General features: G+C 58.4%; 1 protein-coding gene across 1 annotated transcript; it reads right to left on the reverse strand.

Annotated features, from left to right (window-relative positions):
• Nucleotides 1–462: 462 nt before the first annotated feature.
• Nucleotides 463–17,587, reverse strand: PRODH (proline dehydrogenase 1). The gene is made up of 14 exons (XM_004592079.4): nucleotides 17,279–17,587; nucleotides 13,410–13,618; nucleotides 9,613–9,647; nucleotides 9,004–9,153; nucleotides 8,075–8,139; nucleotides 7,727–7,843; nucleotides 7,242–7,321; nucleotides 6,201–6,282; nucleotides 5,409–5,501; nucleotides 5,165–5,311; nucleotides 4,439–4,614; nucleotides 2,375–2,473; nucleotides 851–939; nucleotides 463–762 (listed from the first exon to the last, which is right to left on the reverse strand). The coding sequence occupies exons 1-14, from the start codon at nucleotides 17,561–17,563 to the stop codon at nucleotides 575–577; spliced, it is 1,815 nt and encodes a 604-aa protein (XP_004592136.2). The 5' UTR covers nucleotides 17,564–17,587; the 3' UTR covers nucleotides 463–574.
• Nucleotides 17,588–20,447: the final 2,860 nt, after the last annotated feature.

Below are 20,447 nucleotides of genomic sequence, written 5' to 3' on the forward strand. Positions count from 1 at the left end.
GCCCTGGCTGGCTGAGGACCTCACCCACTCTGCTCCACAGGGGGCTGGAGGAGGCAGAAACCTACCAGAGCAGGAGGAAACAGGTGGGGCTCTGGGGGTCCAAGCAAGGCACCCCAGGAGCCAGGCCTTAGCATCTGGGAGCACCCTGATGGTGCGGGTCTGAGTCCACAAGTCCCTCCCTCCACTGCCAGAGCTGACCCCATGTGAGGGCCCCTGAACTGGCCCAAAGACCTTGCAGCTGGTGGAAAGTGGTTTATTGAGCAGGTAGGCTCCTCCCATCAAGCCTCCTGTACACTCCCAGGCCTCATGGGGTACCCCTGCCTTGGGCTGTGTGGCTCAGAGCCTGGCAGGATTATGTGGGGATTGGTAGAGGCACAGCTCTCATCAGCTCAGGCAGGCATCAGACTTGGCCCATATTAACAGGGCCGGGGACCTCTGATGCAGCCAGCCCGCCTTCAGGTCTGGGAATGTTGGGTGTAAAATCCTGGAATCCATGTGTAGCTACGGTGATGGCCGGGGTGCACCCAGGCTGAAGCCCCAGAGGCCGAGGGGTTGGGGTGCCTGGGTGTGGGCTCTAGGCTGGGCGGTACAGGAGGCTGCGGGTGCGGAGCCGCCGGCAGAGCTCCTGCCAGAGCAGCTGCCGCTCTCGCTGGGCACCCTTCATGATGCCGCTGTTCTCCAGGGCGCGACGGGACAGGTAGGGCAGCACTTCCATCACGGGGCCATAGGGCACGTACTTGTACACCGGGAAGCCCGCCTGACCTACATATACAGGGCCCACGCAGCCATGAGTCCCTGACCTAGCCAGGGTGTACCTGCCCACCCTCCCGACCCGGGAGGCCCATTTTACCCAGGGGGAAGCTGATCTGGTCACACATGCCCAGCAGTTGCCCAAAGTACACCTGGCGGTCAGCAGGGTGCAGGCCCAGCTCCTCCATCCTGTGAAACAATAAGGCCACAACAGGTGAAAGCCAGTCTTAGGATGCTGTTCCACCCCAACGCAGGGCGGGACATGGCTCCTGCCTCAGCTCGCTACTCCACCTCCCACACACCAGCCCCTGTGCCCTCTCCTACATCCCACAGCCAGGCATCTTCCTGCTGGGCTGCCCTATTGCTCCCCCTCAGGGGAGCATTGGGGGGCTACCCATAACCAGCAAGGTGGCCTCTTTCCCCAGATCTATGTGCCAGCTGCAGCAGCTCAGGGCCTCAGCAGGCAGCTACACTCCAACGGAGGCTGTGGCTAAGATGTTGGGACTTTATGTGGAATGAGCATGCAAGCCAACACATCGCTTTTCTATATATTCTATATATTCTGTGCACATTGGGTAATTCAAATGCATTATCAAGGGGCAGCCATCTGGAATGCTGGGATCCCATATGGGCACCAGATGTTTCACTTCTGATCTAGCTGCCTGCTAATGTGCCTGGGGAAGCAGCAGAAAATGGTTCCAAGTCCTCAGGGCCTCGAACTCACTTCAGAAACTCAGATGGAGTCTCCAGGTTCCAGCTGTGGCCTGGCCCAGCCCCAGCTGTTACACTCTGGGGAGTGATCTGGCAGAAGGAAGATTCTCTACCTGCCCCCCCACCTTGTCTTGTCTCTAACTCTTGCCTTTCAAATGAAAATGTAAGAACATTTTTTTAAAAAACAATGCATTACTGAAGCTAAAAGCACGTGACCAAGAACATAATTTACACACACGGCTCATACTGTGTGTGAGGCACTCTGCTTAGATCTTGGCATGGGCTGGTGGAGCTGTGTCAGGCCAACTCTGGGGGTCTGAGATCCCCCAGGGTCTGAAGTGGCTTCGTGCTGAAGGCTCCCAGCTTGTCATTCCCAGCCTCCTATCTGCCGCTGAGCATCAGACCTGAGCCCTCTGCCACACCTGCACCCCCCCCCCATCAAGGGGCTGGGGGAGGGACCAGGGCCTGAGGTGGGGAAGTGTGGGGGGGTACTCCTGCAACACTGAAGAACCTCCCACTTCACACTTGTTAGGATTCTGCCAGAGCTGTGCTCCACGGGACAAACATTTAAGGCAGAAACAGAGGATATTAAATTCCAAATGCTTTTTGAAATGTTCCAGGAAATTGCTTATAAAGCGAGGCTGTGCGCTGGAGGCGTCTCGTGGGGGGTGGGAGTCTGAGACTTGACGCCGTGTCTACCCACATCAATAAGCTGTTGAAATCGCCTAATGAGGTGTTTCTTATCCCCTCCCTTTTGAAACGTCAATAAGGATTCATTTTCGGTGCTGCCAACAGCTGCTGTGCTGCTGTAGTGCAGCGGGGCCCGCCGCAGAGGGGCGCTAAAGCCGCAGCACCTGCGCCCCAGGCCACAGCTGCTCCAGCCGGGGCTGGGGGCGGGGGATGCAGCGCCTACCTGCGCAGCGTGAAGCGCACAGTGTCCTCGTTGTGGGAGGCCACCATCACCTCAGCCCTGGGGTTGTGCTTCAGTTCCTCCAGGACGTAATCGAGGCACCTGGGGAGAAAAGAAAACACATGCGCCCACTGCTCTCCCCGACCCCAGCGCATCAGGGACCGGAAACGCAGTCTCCACTCCCCACCCCTGTCAGAACCCCGTGCCTAAGAAAGATCAACTGCTGAAAAACAGCAAGCAGCGGCTGGCACCAGGCAGACTCCCGGGCAGCTGCCATCCCACAATCAGATCCGCTGTCACTCCACAGGGGGCCCCACATGCCTGGTGACAGCTTTGGTTCCGGAAGACAGCCGACAGTGTGTTGTGAGCAAAGCCGAGGAAGCGAGCCAGGAGCTTGGCTGCTGCCTAAGACAGCAGCGGATACAGCCTCCGAGTCCCAGCTGTGGCTCCCAGCACCAGCTTCCTGCCAGTGCACACCCTGCCTCCACCCACGTGGGAGACCTAGTTGGAGGTGCCAGCTCCTAGCACAGCCTCAGTCATTGTGTGGGGAGCGAGCTAGTGCATGAAAATGCTCGTGTGTGTGAGTGTGTGTGTGTGTGTGTAGGCCCTCAAATTAAAAAAAAAAAAGTTCCTGTAGGTCTGTGGTGGGGCTTGCCCACTGTGTGCTCCAGGGAACCTGTCTCAGCACTGCCACCAGTTGAGGACACTTCGGTAGGCTGAGCTGAATGTTTAAGAGCTGCACCGTAGATGCCAGAGAACCCTTCAGCACAGGAAGGGTCTCTGTGTGAGTAACCTTGGACGTCCCCCAATGCAGGCTGCTGATAGGAGAGGGGGACCTTGCGCACACCACCATGCTGGCTGCTGAGCTAACACCACTGACAAGGGAGATGTTCAAGAACGAAGCGCAGTAAAAGCTGATGGGGTGGTCGAAACTCAGGGGCTCCTTAATGCTGCTGCTACTGCCAGGAGGGGAGCTGGGACCCCGTGAGGGAAGAGAAAGGCAGGCACACACACACACACACTCCCTTTAGGAGAGTGTGCACTGTGCATGGGCAGTTGACATAAAAACATCACCATGGGGGCGGGCGGGCCAGTTCCTATGCGGGGCAGCTCCACTTCCCATCCAGCTCCCTGCTTGTGGCCTGGGAAAGCAGGACAGCCCAAAGCCTGTGGACCCTGCACCGGTGTGGGAGACCCAGAAGAGCTCCTGGCTGCTGATAGACGCAGCTCCAGCCCTTTCAGTCACTTGGGGAGTGAAATCAACGGATGGAAGATCTTCCTCTCTGTCTCTCCTCCTCTTTATATATATATGACTTTGCAATAAAAATAAATAAATCTTCAAAAAACAAAACATCAATCCCAGGGCCTATGGAACTATATCATAAAATGATAATAAATTTTTAAAAAGAAGTAAAATTTTAAAAATTAAATTAAAAATAAAGATATAAAAATATATTTTTAAAAATCACCAAGACTAGCAGAGCCTAAAAAGCAGGTACATGACCACAAGACTCCATGCTGCATGACTTAAACAGCTGGAAGCAGTGATCATTCATGGCTTGGGCACCCCTGTAAGTGTCCACAGGAGTCACCAAACTTGGCCAGTTTTGCTTGTGTTAGTGTTCTACTGTTCTAGGTTTACCAAAACAAAACAAAAACAAAACCTGCAGCTCGCATTGTGGTACAGTAGCTTAAGCGACCGCCTGAGTGGTGAACCACCCATGTGAGTGCTGGTTCAAATCCTGTCTGCTCCATTTCCAACTCAGCTCCCTGTCAATGTGCCTGGGAAAGCAGCAGAGGATGGGCCCAGTACTTGGGTTCCTGCCACCTCCATGGGAGACCCAGATGGAGTTCTAGGTTTCTGGCTCCAGTGACCCAACAGATCGAAGAGTTCTCCATCTCCCCTCCCTCTCTGTTTCAAATATATATAGTTTCAGCCTTGACACACCCACCTCCCACTGCTACCAGAGTTTTGGAGCCCAGAGCAGGGAGGAGGGGAGTCTGACCCCAGCAGAGTGGGTCCTGAGTCCCTCTCCAGGTCCCATCCCAGGAAACGCTAAGGCGCACCTGTGGTACATGGTGTTGGTAGCCTCATATGTGGGGTTGATGGGATCCTCATAGCCAACCTCCACGGCACGAGCTCGTTCCTGGGCCATGTACGCACCACGAACCAGCTTGGCCCCAAAACACCAGCCCTCCCGGCGGGCCAGCTCCACGTCCAGGGTCACATTGTCATAAGCGTCCTGCAGAGACAGAGCCCAGCTGAACCAGAACAACCATCAGGACCCTGTGATCCTGGGGTCCCGGCGTGGTCGCAGGGGAACACCAAGGCCAGATGGCAGCTGCCAGGTGAGAGGCAGCTTAGGCAGCCTGGGAGACAGTGATGGCTGAAGCATGGGGCTCTCGACTTCCGTCCCCATGGAGTGCTGAAGGCGCGGAAGACTAGCTGCCCCCTGTGTGTGTATGTAGCCTGGGGACAGTAGTCACTGAGTGCTTGGGGTCACCTGGAAGCAGCTGGCAGGGAGGTGTGCACACTCAGGCACCTGCCTGGATGCCCCTCACCCCTCCACTCCATCTATGCCCACCCAGCACACAGTTTGCAAGGCACTGAGGACTGGATGGCCAGAGCCCACAGGAGGTACCGGAAGTGGGGCTCCCTGCAGAGTGATAGTCCACTCCCTGCAATGTTTGTCCCATCAGTCACCCCCACTTGGGCTCAGGAAAGGGGGTGTCTCCCACCCCCAGGGCCTCCGTGGGCGGCCCACAGGAAGCCTTGGAGCAAGCCAGCCCCACCTTGAGGTAGCACTGGTAGGTGTTGAAGATGAGTGGTTTCTCCGTGTTGAACTTGCGCTGCATCTCCAGCGTCAGACGGCTGATGGCCGGCTGGAAGTAGGACTGCTCAGCGTCCACCATCAGCCGCACGCCCAGTTCCACGGCTCTCTGAGAGACACCGACAGAGGCTGCTGACTCATGCCAGGACAGGTACCCGTGCTCGGTGTCATCCCGGGGGGATCCCACAAAACTACCCATCCCCCACCTTGGCCAGCACATCCATCCTCTGCAGCAGCCGGGTCATCTGCATTTCCTCCTCCTCTGTGAACCGAGACAGCAGGGGCTCCAGTTGGCCTGTCTGCGGTGGGAGATGGGGGGAAGCATGCTGTCAAGGTTGCACTACAAAACCCTGGGACACCCCAGCTGTCTCATCATCATGGATGCCCACGAGCACCCACTCATTCCCCTCCCACAGGGACAGAAGGACCCCCTCCCTGACGCCTCACTTCACACACATCACACACACATGCACACCCTGCCCCAGGTTGGCCAGACACAGTCCCATGTAATGATGGCCCATCTGGAACCTTGTAGCTAGCCAGCTCCTGCCACCATGGGAGCTCACTGCCCATGCAAGACAGCCCTGGCTCAGCACCCGCCTGGCTCTTGTCTTGGGGATGGACACTTGCGCTGGGAACCCACGGGCATCCAGCAACAGCCCTCCAGGCACTGCTGTTCAGACAGCCGGATGACAGGCAGGGCCACCCTGAGTGCAGCACACAGGCACCCAGTTAACTCAGAGCCATCCCAGGCTCAAGTTTGGGGGTGATCCGATACACAGCTTGGTTGGGGGACAACTCTCCCAATACCCTTTCCTTGGGGTCCTCAAGACCCCATGCAAGGCTCAGCCTGAACACTCTGTGGATGCTAATGGATCTGCCTGCATCCCCTATGGACCACACGGGGTCCCCAAGAGGGACAGCAGGAGTCATCCATGCAAACCCAACTCTCAGAGCCAGGGCTTGAGGAGGAGGAAATGGGGGGAGCGGAGCATTACCTGCACGTTGGGGACCACCAAGTGCTTGGAGAGCCGAGTCCTGCTGTCGATGAGGCTGCTCCAGTTCAGCAGGTCCACAGTGCTGAGGGACACATGCATCAGCAGCGTGGCAGCACTGCCCACACACTGGGAGGCCCTGGCCTACACCAGTCCAGTGCCCAAGAGGTAGCCCCAAACCCACATGCTGCAGTGGCCACCATGGTGCTCCATTTCAGTGCATTTACAAATACCAAAATCTGGGGCCAGTGCAGTGGTGTGGCAAGCTAAGCCTTCACCTGGGAGGTTGGCATCCCCTATGGGTGCCAGTGCAAATCCTGACTGCTCCACATCTGATCCAGCACCCTGCTGATGTGCCTGGCAGAGCACCAGAGGGATGGCCCAAGTCCTTGGCATCCTTGTACCCACGTGGAAGACCCAGAAGAAGCTCTAGGCTCCTGGCTTTGGATCAGCTTAGTTCTGGCCTATTTGGGAAGTGAATAGCAGAAGTGGAAGATCTTTCTCTTCCTCTAATTCTGACCTTCAAGTAAAATAAATCTTTAAAACAAATATCAAAAGCAAGCATGGGGGCTGGTGTCGTGATGCAACGTGTTCAGTTGCTGCCTACAGGTGCTAGTTTGGAGGAGTCTTGGCTGCTCCCCTTCCAATCTAGCTTCCTGCTAAAGCACCCGGGAAAGCAGCAGAGGGGTGACCCAAGGACTCGGGTCCCTGTCACCTACATGGGAGACCTGGATGGAGTTCTAGACTCCAGCATTAGCCTGCACCAGCCTCAGCCACTGTGGCTATTTAGGGAGTGAACCATCAGACAGAAGAGTTCTCCGTCTCCTGCCCCCTCAAACTCTGCTGAGAATACCATAGCCAGGTTGAACTCAGGGACAGCAGGTGGCTGCTCCACAGAGACCCCTCCCCTGCATAAGTAGGGAGGCAGTTCCTGTGACTCCTCACAACCAGGACAGCTGGGAAGGGATCCAGATGACCCTGTGGGGGCTCTGCTGGGCCCAGTGGTGCCACCCTCTGCTCCAACCCCGGCAAGGCAGCTCTTACCCTGACACGCCCAGGGTCTCTGGTGTAAACCAGTCTTCAATCTCTGCCCGGGATGCGATGCCCATCTTCGCGACACTTTCCTGGATGAGCCAGAAGGCGCTGGGTCAGTGTCAACCTCTGCCAGCTCCAGTGGCAGCAAGCAAGAACAAACATCCGCTTCTGGGTCCTGTTTCTACCTTAATGGCTATCTCCATCTCCACTGTGTGCCCTGAGGGGCCAGCTCCAACCTGCCCCTGCTGCCCAGGCCTCAGAGCCCGGTCAGCACTCTCTGGATGACAGTTCCTCCCTTTCTCCCCCTCCTTATATTCCCTCCTCCTGCTGCTGCTCCACAACCTCCCACCTCCCTCCTCCTTGGTGACTCCCGAGGCTGCCAGCCCCCAGCCAGCCTCAGACAGCTAACTCCTCCCCAAGTCCCACCACCCCCCTGCTCCAGGCTCCTGCCCTCTGGCACCTATAGGGAAGGAGGGAGGACAGCGCAGCCCCACCTGTAGCGCAGCCACCTCCAGCTTCGTGTCCATGGCGTCGCGCCCAGCCTGCCCTTGCTCTGCCGCCATTTGGTGGAAGAACCGCCTCCACTTGGTCAGCACATCTGAGAACTGTAGCTACAAACGTGGGGCCTGAGCCATGGGTCCAATGCCTGGACCCCACAAACAGCCCCACCTCACCCAGGATGGGGGTGGGCTCCAAGGACATAACCAATCCCTGCCCCACCGTGGCAGCCTCCAAGTCACAGACACACACACATGCACACTTTCGGTGAGGGCAGCCCCGAGGCGTTGGTAGAGCTCCCTTACCCACATCCTACCCCCTGGGCAAAAGGTTCCAGGACTTACCAGAAATTGGGGTCTCCCCAATGCAGTAAGCTTAATGGCCGAGAAGCCATCCTCGCTGGCCCCGCCTGTCATGAGGAAGAGCCAGGAGGGTCTCTCAGGAGATGCGGGCCAGGCTGAACAGGGAACATGGCAACCCCCAGTGCCTCCCACTGCTGGCCCCACTGCTGGCCCCAAAGCAGGGTCCCCTTCAGAAGCCCCCATGAAGTGGGAGGTTTGGTGTCAGGAAGGCTCCATCCAGACCTGCCCGCAGCTGGGCAGCTCCAAGGGTTGGTCACACCTCCCAGCTCTTCTCCTAAGCTGTGGGCTCCCAAAACAGACACCTAGAGGCGTGCAGGCTGGCCACATAGGGCCCTTCTGTTGTCCCTTTCCTCCTGAAAGTCTACAAGGTCCTCAGAACCTGCCCCTTCGCCCTGGCAGCCAGGAACTGGCCAGCCCCTCCCAGTGCCCCACTCCCACACCTAGCAAGCAGTTACCACATATTAATTCACTCCCTGAGCTTAAAAGCCTCCACTGGCGCATCAGAACCACCGCCCTGGACAGTTCGGCCGGGTGTGTTCTGAAGGATGCTGCTGCTTGAGAGGTCCCCTGGCCAACTTGCACCCCATCACAGAGACTGTGGCACCAACTTCCTAACCTGGCCCTGGACCCCAGTGGCAGGGAGGAGTCAGTGGGCACAGGGCGTGATGCTGGGGGCAACTCAGTCCACCCACGCCCAACTTGTCCCTACACTCCACATGCAGGCATGGCACCTGGGAGAAAGTATGGAGCCTAGGGTGAGGGTGGGCAGCTGAGATGGGACCTTTGTGAGAAGCAGCTGGAGGTGGACAAACCCTGTGCAATCTGGGCTGTGGCCCCTCCCTCCCACGCCAGCATCTGCCTGCACACACGCGGGCTGGCCCTGGCAGGTGCAGCCAGTGCATGGGGCCCACCTGAGGCTTCGATGCAGCGCAGGAAGGTCTCCATGTGGCTGTCACACTTGGCCTCGTTGGCATAGAAGTAGGTGCGGGCACAGATGACCCCATCCCTGCGGTCGCCAAAGGCCGGGTGAACCTGGTATTGCTTTTCCCTCTTGCTTGTGCCTGGAAAGGTAGATGCAGCCTGAATATGGGTCCACAGAGTGCTGCCTCTGGCTGCTGCTGTGTACCCAAGTTCACATCCACAGCTCTGCTGCCCTGGGGATAGGCTTGTAGGGTAAACCACTATGGGGCCTGAGGGACCCAGGTGCCTGTCCTGTGCTGCCCTGCAGCTCTCTGCTCCAGAGCCACCCTCCTGTCCCCCAATGTGTGGCCCTGAGCCCTTAGCAACTGCAGAATGGACTGGGTCCAAAGGGTAGGTCATAGAAAGAAGCAGGGACTATTCCCAAGCCAAGGCACTGGCAGGTGTTGCCAGAGGGTCAGGGGCAGGGTGGGCTGGAAGCCCTGTGCACAGGGAGGAGCCTTGGCCACCAAGCCTTACCCCAAGGTTTGTGTCCCCAACAACAAGCCTCCCCTGGGCCACTGGGATGTGCCTAAGAGTGAGGACTCAACCCTGATACTCACCGCTGCCATCCTTCTCTGCCTCTGAGGTGCAGGACCTGTGGACAGAGGGACGAGACCATGGTCAGGGTCACCGCAACAGCTGCAGGTGTCCTGGAGGTACAGGGACCTGACCCTGAACCTGACAGCCCATTCCAAAGGGTTGGCCTGGGTGGGAACCAGCCCCTGCTCAGGCCTGGAGAGTTGAGAGTTTTAGACAGAGTGCCCCCAGCACGGGTAAGGAGTGTCAGAGTTCTCAGAACAGCCTGGAAGCATACAGCACCTTCTACCCTGGACTCCGTCCCGAACAGACAAGACACTCAGCAGACAGGGTCTCTCCCCCTTGCCCCCACCTCCCCACCCCTGCCACCTCCTCCTCTTCCCCTCACCCCCTGCCAGCTGCTCCTGGCTGCTGCCTCACCTCCAGGGTTCCCAGGCAGGTGGTGAAAGTCCTGCCCCTCCTCTTACCTCTACATCTCTCTCCTCCTCCCCCTGAGGCTACTTGGCAGGTCATTTTTGAATGACAATGTGGTTTTGTCCTGGCTCTCCTGGTTGGGAGATTCTCTGTTTGATCCCTATCTGCTGCCTCACCCCTGCCTCACCCCTGTTTCACCTCTCCGCAGAGACCCAGCACCCCCCCACACCCCCACCGATCCTCATGGCAGCACCTGCTGCTGCACTATTCCATCTGGGATGGATTCAGATAAAAGGATCCACCAATCACTCCCTGCTAATCCTCTGGCCCAAGTAGTCTCCCATCTGACTTGGGATTTGGAAGTCTCCTTGAGTTTTCTCATTTAAATTTTCTTCTGGGAAGGCAGAGAGATGGGGTGGGCATCATGCTGTAGCAGGCTAAGCCTCCTCCTGCGGCACCAACATCCCACAAGGGCACTTGTTCGTATTCCAGCTGTTCCCTGCTAATGCACCTGGGAATGCAGCAGAGGAAGACACAGAACAAGCTCCTAGATCCTGGCTTCGGAGCAGCCCAGCCCTGGCTGTTGCCACCATTTGGGAAGTGAACCAGCACATGGAAGATCTGTGTCTTTCCCTCTGTGTAACTCTGCCTTTCAAATACAAGTAAAATAAATCTTTAAGAAGAAAAAGTAGCTGCCAATGCATTGGTTCACTCCCCAGGGATGCCCACAATGACTAGGGTGCAGGGAGGTGCTGGCTGTGCTGGACCAAAGCCAGGAGCTCAGAACTGCATCCCAGTTTCCTACGCAGGTGGCAGGAGCCCAGGGACCTGAGCCATAACTTGCCACCTGCCAGGGTACATGTAAACAGAAAGCCGAGTCAACCCACAGGCAGAGATCAAAGCTGGGTTCCCAGATATGGGATGCTGGTAAAGACTTCTATAGCCAGCCACAGCTGGGCCCACAGGAAAGCTCTGGCCCCTGGGACTAGGGAAAGGCAGATGGCAGCTGTGCTTGGGATGCCTCCCACACCAGCGGACCCAGTGCTGCCTGTTGGCCCTCATGGCTCGTGAAACAAGTCTGGGGCCAAGAAATCACCTGCCAGCGTGTGTCTACCCCTTCCCATCCCTAGGCAATCCCTGGTCCAGGTCATGAGCCAGTAGTCACAGCCCCCACCAGCCCCCTGAGGGGCCAAGAGGGAGCTTCTCTAAGTGGCATCACTGCCCACAAGGCCACCATCCCCTCCCACCCACACCTCCCAGGGTTGGGAGCTCAGTGGGCAGGCAGCCATGGTTCAGGCCAATGGCTGCGACAAGGACATGCAGCAGGAGAGAAGGGGTGACATTGTGCTGCCTCACACATTACTCCAGACTCCCAGGGACTGGGCGACCCCGAGGCCCCTGATGTGGACACCTGCAGGGCCAGTTCCAGGAAAAAGCCACCCTAAAGGAGACCACCTAAGAGCCAGAGGAGGTGACCTCATTGCTGTCCCAGGCAGAAGCGCACGGAGCCAGGGCTGGCAGCCGTGGCCTCTGAGTGACCCTAGATGGGAAGATCTGGTTGTGTTCACAGCATGCACAGCCTCTAGCCTAGGTGACACACACATTTCATGAGGCCAGGACAGCCTTCTCCCAAAGGGCCCCTGGACACACTTCCTCCCAGCCAAGCAGGGGGACTGAGCCAGCTGCGCACACGTGCTGCCTTTGCTGGAACTCTCCCTGGAGAAATATGCATACCTGTCCCAGGCCCCAGGCAGCCCAGGCTCACCCAGGAGACACCTGTCCCAGGCCCCAGGCAGCCCAGGAGCTGCACAGCTGGGACAGACACCTGCCAGCTGCCCTGCCCCGGAGCTGGGGTTCTCTCACACTCATAGGACAGACATCCCCAGGCCCCTGTCCCTGGGAGACCCCCTGGGCTCCTCTTCTGGGGTTGGAGTGGGGATTACGCCCTCCCCTGAGGCCTGTGCATGTCCCAAAGTGTCCTGGGAAATCACTCCTCCCAGCGGCCACTCTGCCTTTGCCTCCCGCTGTCGCTGCCTCCATCCTGCCTTCACCTGCTCCTAGTGAGGCTATAGGGAGGCTACAAGACCAACCCCAGGGCTTTCTTCATTTGGGGGCAGTGGCCTCAGTCCACAGTTCTGGTGGCCAGAAGGGTAAATCAGAAAGACAGACATCCATCCACCCCATTCCACCAGGGAGACACCGAAGCAGATCCCCGTTCCCACACTGCACAGGAAACCTGCAAGCCAGTCACTTCCATCCAGGAATGCTATTGAGCTGCAGGCCCCTGGATGGCACAGAATTTGGGAGGGGTTCTTACAAGCCCAGGCCCCACCCCGGGCAAATAGCAGTGGCAGGCCACCCTGTGGGCAGAGCTGGGCACCAGGCCACAACACCTGCCCGGGCATGAGATGGTGTGAACCTTAGCCAATAGGGAGGGGCTACTCCTCCCAACCCAGAGCTCAAGGGGGACTCCTGCAGCCCTGACAGGATACAGGCCACCAGCTCCACCCTCAGCCAGCCTGGCTGGAAGCCCTAGAGCACACGGATATTCCACAAACAGCCTTATCAAAGGTTGCCACCAAGTGTCCCCACCTCCTTTAGCTAGAGGTTCCCAGTGGGCCAGGACACTCTGCCTCCCGAACAGCCAATCACAGGGCAGAGGCTGGGCTCCCCCCAGCCAATCAGCAGCAACTGGGCTGGCAAGCAAGTGGAAACAAGAGGAGACATTCCGTTCCCAGGCAGTGGCCTCATGTGACCGCCTTTCTCTAGGGGGCAGGGCAGTGCAAACACAGAGGACCTCACAGGGTACCTTGGGGACCAACTGCTGTCACAGGGTCCCCCTCCTCCTCCTGAAAGCATGCCAGGTTCCTGACAGCAGCACCCAGGACTTGACCTTACCCTGACCTGCCCTTCAGGCCCCAGTCGGTGCTCTGGGAAGCAGAGGACTACACTGTGCTGTGCCCAGAACCCTGTGCGCTCTACTGGCTGCCCAGGGCAGTAATTTAAGGAGAGCACTCCATTGCCATCTCCATGGCATCTGGGCAGGCGCTGGGCCAGGAGGCCAGGCAGAGCCACATGCAGATTAGGAAACCATGTAGGCAAGCAGCGTGGGATGGCAGGACCTGCCCAGCCAGTCGGGGCTCACCAACATGTATGTACAGGGACCGGCCCCCGGGGGGACCCATCTCAACAGCAACGCGGATTTCCTATCATGTTGCAAAAACACTTGCAATGTGAACCCCATCACTGGACCATAAACCATGTAAGACCAGGCACCGGGCTGGAAGCTCCCATCCCCTACTTCTATCGGCCTTGGGCACACTCCAGCACCCACCAAGGCAAAGAACTCCAGGCGGAGGCCAGCAGGTGGACTGCCCAGGGTCACGCTCCCCACCCCCAGTCTCACTCCATCTCCTGGCGCTCTGCCTCCTCATGGCTCAAGTCCTCCTCCACACCGTAGTCCAGGATGGAACCGACGCCAAAGGCCCGGTTGTGCTGGATCAGGGGCCGGATGGACTCCTGGTCCTCGCCGGCCACGAACTGCCCATAGAAGGTCATCTTCATGAGCTTGTCAAATATCGTCTGCCCCAGCAACTTCCTGGCCACGTGCAGCAGCTGTCAGGGCAAAGAGAAAGATTAGATATTTTCCTGTTTTTTTGTTTGTTTGTTTAAGATTTATTTTTATTGGAAAGTTAGATATATACAGAGAGAAGGAGAGTCAAAGAGAAAGATCTTCCATCTGTTGATTCACTCTGCAAGCGGCCACATCGGCAGGAGTTGTGCCGATCTGAAGCCAGGAGCCAGGAGCCTCTTCCGGGTCTCCCACATGGGTGCAGGGTGCCAAGGCTTTGGGCCGTTCTTGACTACCTTCCCAGGCCACAAGCAGGGAGCTGGACGGAAAGTGGGGCTGCCTGGATTAGAACCAGTGCCCATCTGGGATCCTGGAACGTGCAAGGTGAGGACTTTAGCTGCTAGGCTACCGTGCTGGGCCCTTGGTTTGTTTTTATTCCAAGTCCCTTTAACCTTGCATCAGCCCTCAAGATTTATACTAGAACCTAATCAGACTCAGGTTCAGCTGGAGCAAGCAGAGCCTGGAGCAGGAGCCAGAACAGTGGGCAAGGGTCTGCGAAGGGAATACTTGCTCCCAGACCAGCACAAGGCCAACAGGAGGGGCTGCCCAGGGCTGGTCAGCTGCACTGCTACCCCTCACCCCCCACCAAACTACCACCACTATGACTGTCACCTCCCAAATGTCCACCCGTGTTGGTGCCAATGTCCTGAGTCACAGTGGACACAGGGCAATACCCACAAGCTGGCTCTGAACCACACCTGCACACCCCCGGGATGCCACCAGGGGCAGGGTTGTGCCTTTGCATGGCCTCTGTGAACTTCATTTTTTTATGCTATAAAAACTAGGTGAGGAGCAGGCATTGCGGCCTAGCACGTCAAGCTTCCACCTGCAACACTGGCATCCCATGAAGGCATCGATTCAAGTCCTGACTGTTCTCTTCCAGCCCAGCTCCCTGCTAATGCTCCTGAGAAAGTAGAGTCAGGGATGGCAAGGAGAAGGGCAGATCCAGCAGCCCTGACCCCCACCCCATCCCCCGGGGAAGGGGGCAGTGTGCAAGGGCAACTGGAGGGAAGGGGTCTTTGAACATCCCAGAGATCACCCAGGGAGACCAGGGTTGTGGCTCAGCACGCTAAGCCACAGCTTGAGACATCCTAGATTGGAGCACCACTCCCTGTTCAAGTTCCCTGCTAATGCGCCTGCAAAAGTGGCAGACAGCGTCTCCAGCACCCACGTGGGAGACCATGATGGAGCTGTGGCTCCTGGCGTTGGCTAGGCCCAGTCCTGACTGCTCTGGCCACTTTAGGAGTAAAACAGGGGGTGGAAGATCTGTCTCCTCTTCCTCTCTTATCATTCTGCTTAAAACAAACAAACAAACAAACAAAAAAACCCCCAAAACTACCAAGGTTAAGCAGGGCAATACTGGGAGTTGGAAAACTAGCACAGGGCTTTGGGGAAAGAAGCTCCGAACCATTTTAGCTCTGGGAGAACCACAACCAACAAACTGCAAGGGACAGCCTTCCACGGCCCTCCTGCCCAGTTTCCTGCTCCACATGGCTTTATCTAACTCTGCCACAGACACCACAGCTGCCAGCAAATGCAGGAGTAAGGGTGGGGTGGGGTGGAAGCTCTCCCAAGGGAGGTGGCTCTGAGGGAGAGGCAGGGAGTGGCCGAGGCCTTTGCTGGATGGGCAGCAGAGTAGCCAGCACTCAGACCAGAGCCCATATGGATGCCAGTATCACAGGTGTTAGGCACCACAGCACCGGGACCTCACCTTTTTACCTTGACCCCCAATTCCAGTGAGGGCTCAGGTGCTGGAGTGCCTGCCTCAGCATGGCCCAGCCTCAGCTGAGGGGGATATTTGCAGAGTGAATCAGCAGAGGGTGGCTCCACCTACCTCGTTCTCTCCCAAATAAAAGATAAAAATCGGGCCTGGCACAATGGCCTAGTGGCTAAATCCTTGCCTTGCAAGTGCTATGATCCCATATGGGAGCCAATTTGTGTTCTGGCTGCTCCACTTCCCAGCCAGCTCCCTGCTTGTGCCCTGGGAAAGCAGCAAAGTATTTAGGTCCCCGCACCCACATGGAAGACCTGGAGGACGCTCCTGGCTTTGGATCAGCTCAGCTCTAGCCATTGTGGTCACTTGGGAAGTGAACCAGCAGATAGAAGATTCTTTCTGTTTCTCCTCCTCTCCGTCTTCTCCTTTCCAATAAAAATCTGGGAAGTGAACCCCTGATCACTGGAAAAAGACCTCCTTCCCTCTCTAACACTAATTTTCAAATAAACAAACAACAAAAAAATGCTACTCCAGTAAGAGACAAAGGTTGCACTGTTTGCTTGTCTCCCTCCCAGCTCCGAAGCCATTGCCATGGGAACCTGGGCCTCCCTGGCCAGTGGGAACTGGGCTGAGTGCCGGCCCTTGGTCCTCGGTCCTCATCTCAGCTCCTGCAGCCCAGCCAGCTGCACAGGAGGCCTTCTTTCCCTCCTCCCACGCAGGCCTGAGTACCTGGTGGGCATACATCACCAAGGGCCGGCCCACCTCTGCCTCACTTCCTCTAGCACCAGGCACGGAAGCCCACCAACACCAGCGAGACTCCCACCCTGCGGAGGAGTTCCCTTCCCTAGGATCCAGAGTTTTCTTGTGGGGGAGCCCACAACACTGCCCATGCACCCCATTGCCTGCCCCTGAGCTGGCCCCTGAGCTGGCGCCAGAGGGAACAGCAGAGCTGCCAGGCCAACCTCCCACCCCCAGTTAGAATGCAGGATACAGGAGCTCCACACCCCAGCTCTGCCACCTTCTCAGAAATCCTGAAACCCGGCCTTCCTCCCTGTCCTACCCAAGCAGCCACCACCGCTCCCTCCCTGGGCACTGGCTTCAGGGACTGGGTCTGTCCCTTGCCCTGCGTGGAGACCCACCTTGTGGGTGACCATCCCCTCCCTCCCTTCCTCCCTCCTGCCTGCTTCTTTCCCTGCTCCCCTTAGATGCTGAAGTTCTTGAGGTTTCGCCACTTCCTCTCCCCCACCAGCTCCTGCCCTTTCTCCCAGCTGGCCTGGGCTCTCCCCACAGCCAGCTGAAGTTTCATACCAGGACACCATCTCTGCTGCCACAGACACTGCCCCTCCGCTCCTCTCCTCCACGACCTCTTTCTACCACCCCCTTCCCAAGTGGATTCTGGCTCACACCTGCCTCTGATCTGGCACGTGTCGCCCTCAACTTCCCACCTGCCTCAGCCGCATGCGTCTGCTCTCCTGCGGGACGAGGGGGACACCAAACCCAACAGGTTGAGAAACCCACCATGCCTGCAAGCAGACTCTCCAGCTCTGGGGGGTGGGGGTGGATGCTTAGGAGTGCATTTGCCTTCGGGGAAGCCCTCTCAGGATCCAGGTTCTAGCTGGGTACAGGAGCCACTTCCCCATTCTGCCACCCCCACCTCGCCCCAGCAAGGCTCAGGGCGGCCTTTACAAGGCATGTCTAGTCAGGACTTTGGGGGGCACTCTGAAGTCACTTTTCGTAGCTGTCCCCAAGGGCCGGCGTGAGAGGTGCTGGGTTTCACACCGGTCTCTCTCCAAAGTGGCCGCATCTTTGGTTAATGGTTGATAAGTCATAGGCAAGGCTGGAAAACTCGCCAGGAATGCGAGAATCGCCGCCCTCTCCCCGACACCCTGCGGCTGGGGGTGATGCTCGGCCCCCCGCCCGCCCCGCGCACCTGCTCGTGGCGCGCCAGCAGCGCGGGGGAGGCGCACAGGCGCAGCACCAACAGACTGCGCACCAGCTCCCAGCTGCGCCGGCTCCGGTACGCCTCCTGAGCGTTGCCGAAATCCACGGCGGGCACCGGCCGCTGCACGGCCTGGGCCTCCCCGCACCCCGGCACGGCCCCCGGCCCCGGCCCCGGCCCCGCGGCGGGCTGCTCGCGGGCCGCGGGCGCGGTGGACAGCGGGGCGAGGCGTGGGACGCCGGGGCGCAGCACGGAGCACACACGCCGCAGAGCCATGACAGGGCCGCCCGGCGCGCCCGTCCGGCTTAAATTCCCGCCGCGACCCCGCCCTTCCCTCCCGCCCACTCCCCGGGAGGCTCCACCCCACGCGCGGCCGGCCGTTTAAGTACGCGCCGCGGCCCCGCCCCTCTGCCGAGATCACGCCCCACACCGAGGCCACGCCCCTCCTGCCCACTCCCCGGGAGGCTCCACCCAACGCGCTGCCGGCCGTTTAAGTACGTGCCGCGGTCCCGCCCCCTGTCGAGGCCACACCCCTCTGCTGAGGCCCCGCCCCGCATTGTCCCTCCCTCCCACTTCCCAGGAGGTTCCTTTCCTGTGAACCCCCTTCAGTCTCGTCACCAAGCACAGCCTCTACTGTGGATGGGGGTATGGGACAGGCAGCATCGGGGGCACTTCCTACCCCCCCCACATATGTGGGCACTTCAGAGAATCAGTGCTGTGGCACAGTGGGTGAAACTGCCACTCCCAATGCTCGCATGCCATTCCAACCCTGACCGCTCCACTTCCGATCCAGCTCATGCTAACGCAAAGGCATTGGAGGATAGCCCAAGTGCTTGGACCCTGCATCCTCCTGGGAGACCTGGGTGGAGCTCCTGGCTTCTGGGCCCGATCCATACCCCACTGGGGGATGACCACTGCATGGAAGATTCTCACCCTCTTCTTTCTGTAATTCTGTCTTTCAAATAAGTAAAAGTTAGAGGCGTGGGTGGTGGGGTCCCCCCTGCTGCTCAGGCCAGGCCCTCTGGGACCTGATGGTGGCCTCCCAGGCAGGGCCTGGATGGAGCTGCCCCAGCTCCACCTCCCTGGGAACAACCCTGAATAGGGGAGGGAACCCAAAGCCAGGTGGACAACAGCTGCCGAAGCACCCCTCTGCAAGCAAAAAAAAAATTTTAGATTTATTTATTTTTATTGGAAAGGCAGAGTTACAGAGAAAAAGATCTTGCATCCTTTGTTTCACTCCCCAAATGGCCACAACAGCTGGAGCCAAGCAGATCTGAAACCAGGAGCCAGCAGCTTCTTCCAGATCTCTCACACGGGTGCAGGGTCCTAAGGCTTTGGGCCGTCCTCAACTGCTTTCCCAGGCCACAAGCAGGCAGCTGGATGAGAAGTAGAACAGCTGGGACTTGAAGCAGCGCTCACACGGGATGTGGGCTCCTGTGAACAGATTCTGACAAAGGAGGCGTGTGGGCCTGCTCCCCCCACCCTGGTACACCTGCCCCAGTTTTCTGTCCACAGCCTTGAACTTCCTGCCTCATCACAGCCTGGCACTGTCGTCTGCACTCCCTGCTGCTCAGTGCTGGCCTTGACCTCCAGTCTCTGCACGTCGGTTCCTGGACTGGCATCCTGCTGTGCCAGCTGGAGAAGCCGCCACTGTGCACACAGAGGCGCCGACAGCCTGTCCCCCAGAGCTGTCACTCATAGCTGGACCGGGCCGCCTGCAGCCTGCAGGGTGGGATCCGGTTCTGGGCTGCGGCAGACACCGCTGTCAAGGGCGGCGGCATCTGCAGGGCTTCTAGACAAGGTGGAAACCTGCGTGTGAGCATGCAGGTGGGAGTGAGCCACAAAGAGCCAGGTGTGTGACTGACACAGGGGTGGGCCACCCCGAGACTGTATCCCACCTTACACTGGGTGGGGAGGGGGACAGTTCACTGAGATCTTGCCAGACACTGCCAGCTGGAGGGGGCTCACGCAGAGGAAGCCAGAGAATGCCCCAGGTCCCCAGCCCTTCCCACAGGCTGAGCCTGGGTCGTAGAGTGAAGGTTGCCCACCTCAGGGGTAACTCAAACTGTGGTGCTTTCCTTTGCTTACAATTTTTGCTTTAATGATTTGAAAGTCTGAGACAGAAGGAGAGATGTAAAGAGACAGAGATCTTCCATCTGCTGGTTCACTCCACGAGTGACCACAACAGCTGGAGCTGAGCCAATCTCAGTTTTGGGCTGTCCTCTACTGCTTTCCTAGGCCCCAAGCAGGGAGTTGGATGAAAAGTGGAGCAGCCAGGACTCGAACTGGCACCCATACAGAATACCGATGCCGTAGACAGAGGCTTAACCCCCTGCACCTAACCTCACAGAGACTTCTAAAGACGCTGAGATGCACAGAAGCCATTTTTCAGGCCCACAGCACACCTAGGAACCTATGGCCAAGGGCCTTTGCTCTCAGCCTGGGTGGCTAGCCTCATGGTAGGAGGGCGAGGGAAGCAGGCAGGCCGCAGAGGCCTCCCTTTCCAGGATCCCCCAAATTTCCAGCCAGAGGCAGTCCGCCGGGGGCTGCAAGCGGCGCAAAGCTGGACATGGTGGTCAGTGCAGCCTCTGGGTCCTTCACACCGCTTAGAGGGCATTCTACCTGCTCCGGGCACCACACGCCTAGCAGGTGGATGCGTCTGCAGAGAACAAGGCACCAGGAGAGGGCAGCAGAGAGCCGCGGAGTCCGGCCGCTAGCACCGGTTACCTGCTGGTCAGGCACCCAGAGTCCCACCACGAGGCCGCGTCCTACCTCCAGAAAGCCCGGGACCCTGGCCTCTGGCCTCCTGAGGGTCATCCTCCGAAAGGCTACCCCGTCTAGCCTGAAGTCCAGCTGGGGGAGCTCGCCAAGGGCGCATCCTATCCTTCTCTCTGCTATTGGCGCATGCAGCTCTGGTGTAACTCCCTGCTGGACATCCAAGAGGCGAGACCCCTCCACAGACGCACGGATGGGGATCCTGGCAAGGCAGAGACAAAGCCTTCGAGTCAGCAGCGGACATGGCCCCCGATGGCTTCTAAAAGTGCTCAGGGTGCAAGAAGATGCCCCCAGCCTCCACCCGACTCCCCTACGGGGGGAGTCCCTAGTAACATTAGGTGCTCAGCCTTCCTGAAGTCCCAGCAGTGGCTGCTTAAGTTGGATG

The sequence above is a fragment of the Ochotona princeps genome, chromosome 29 (assembly GCF_030435755.1).
Source record: "Ochotona princeps isolate mOchPri1 chromosome 29, mOchPri1.hap1, whole genome shotgun sequence".
NCBI lineage: Eukaryota > Metazoa > Chordata > Mammalia > Lagomorpha > Ochotonidae > Ochotona > Ochotona princeps.

Bases quoted from the DNA above. Each gene is read 5' to 3' on its own strand.
- PRODH (XM_004592079.4), bottom strand. From the start codon at position 17,563: ATGGCTCTGCGGCGTGTGTGCTCCGTGCTGCGCCCCGGCGTCCCACGC. The intron at 4,615-5,164 runs GTGGGGCTGGCT...CTGTCTCTGCAG, and splicing joins CCTACCAGTGCTACCTCAAG to GACGCTTATGACAATGTGAC. The intron at 763-850 runs GTAAAATGGGCC...CTGTATATGTAG, and splicing joins CCAGATCAGCTTCCCCCTGG to GTCAGGCGGGCTTCCCGGTG.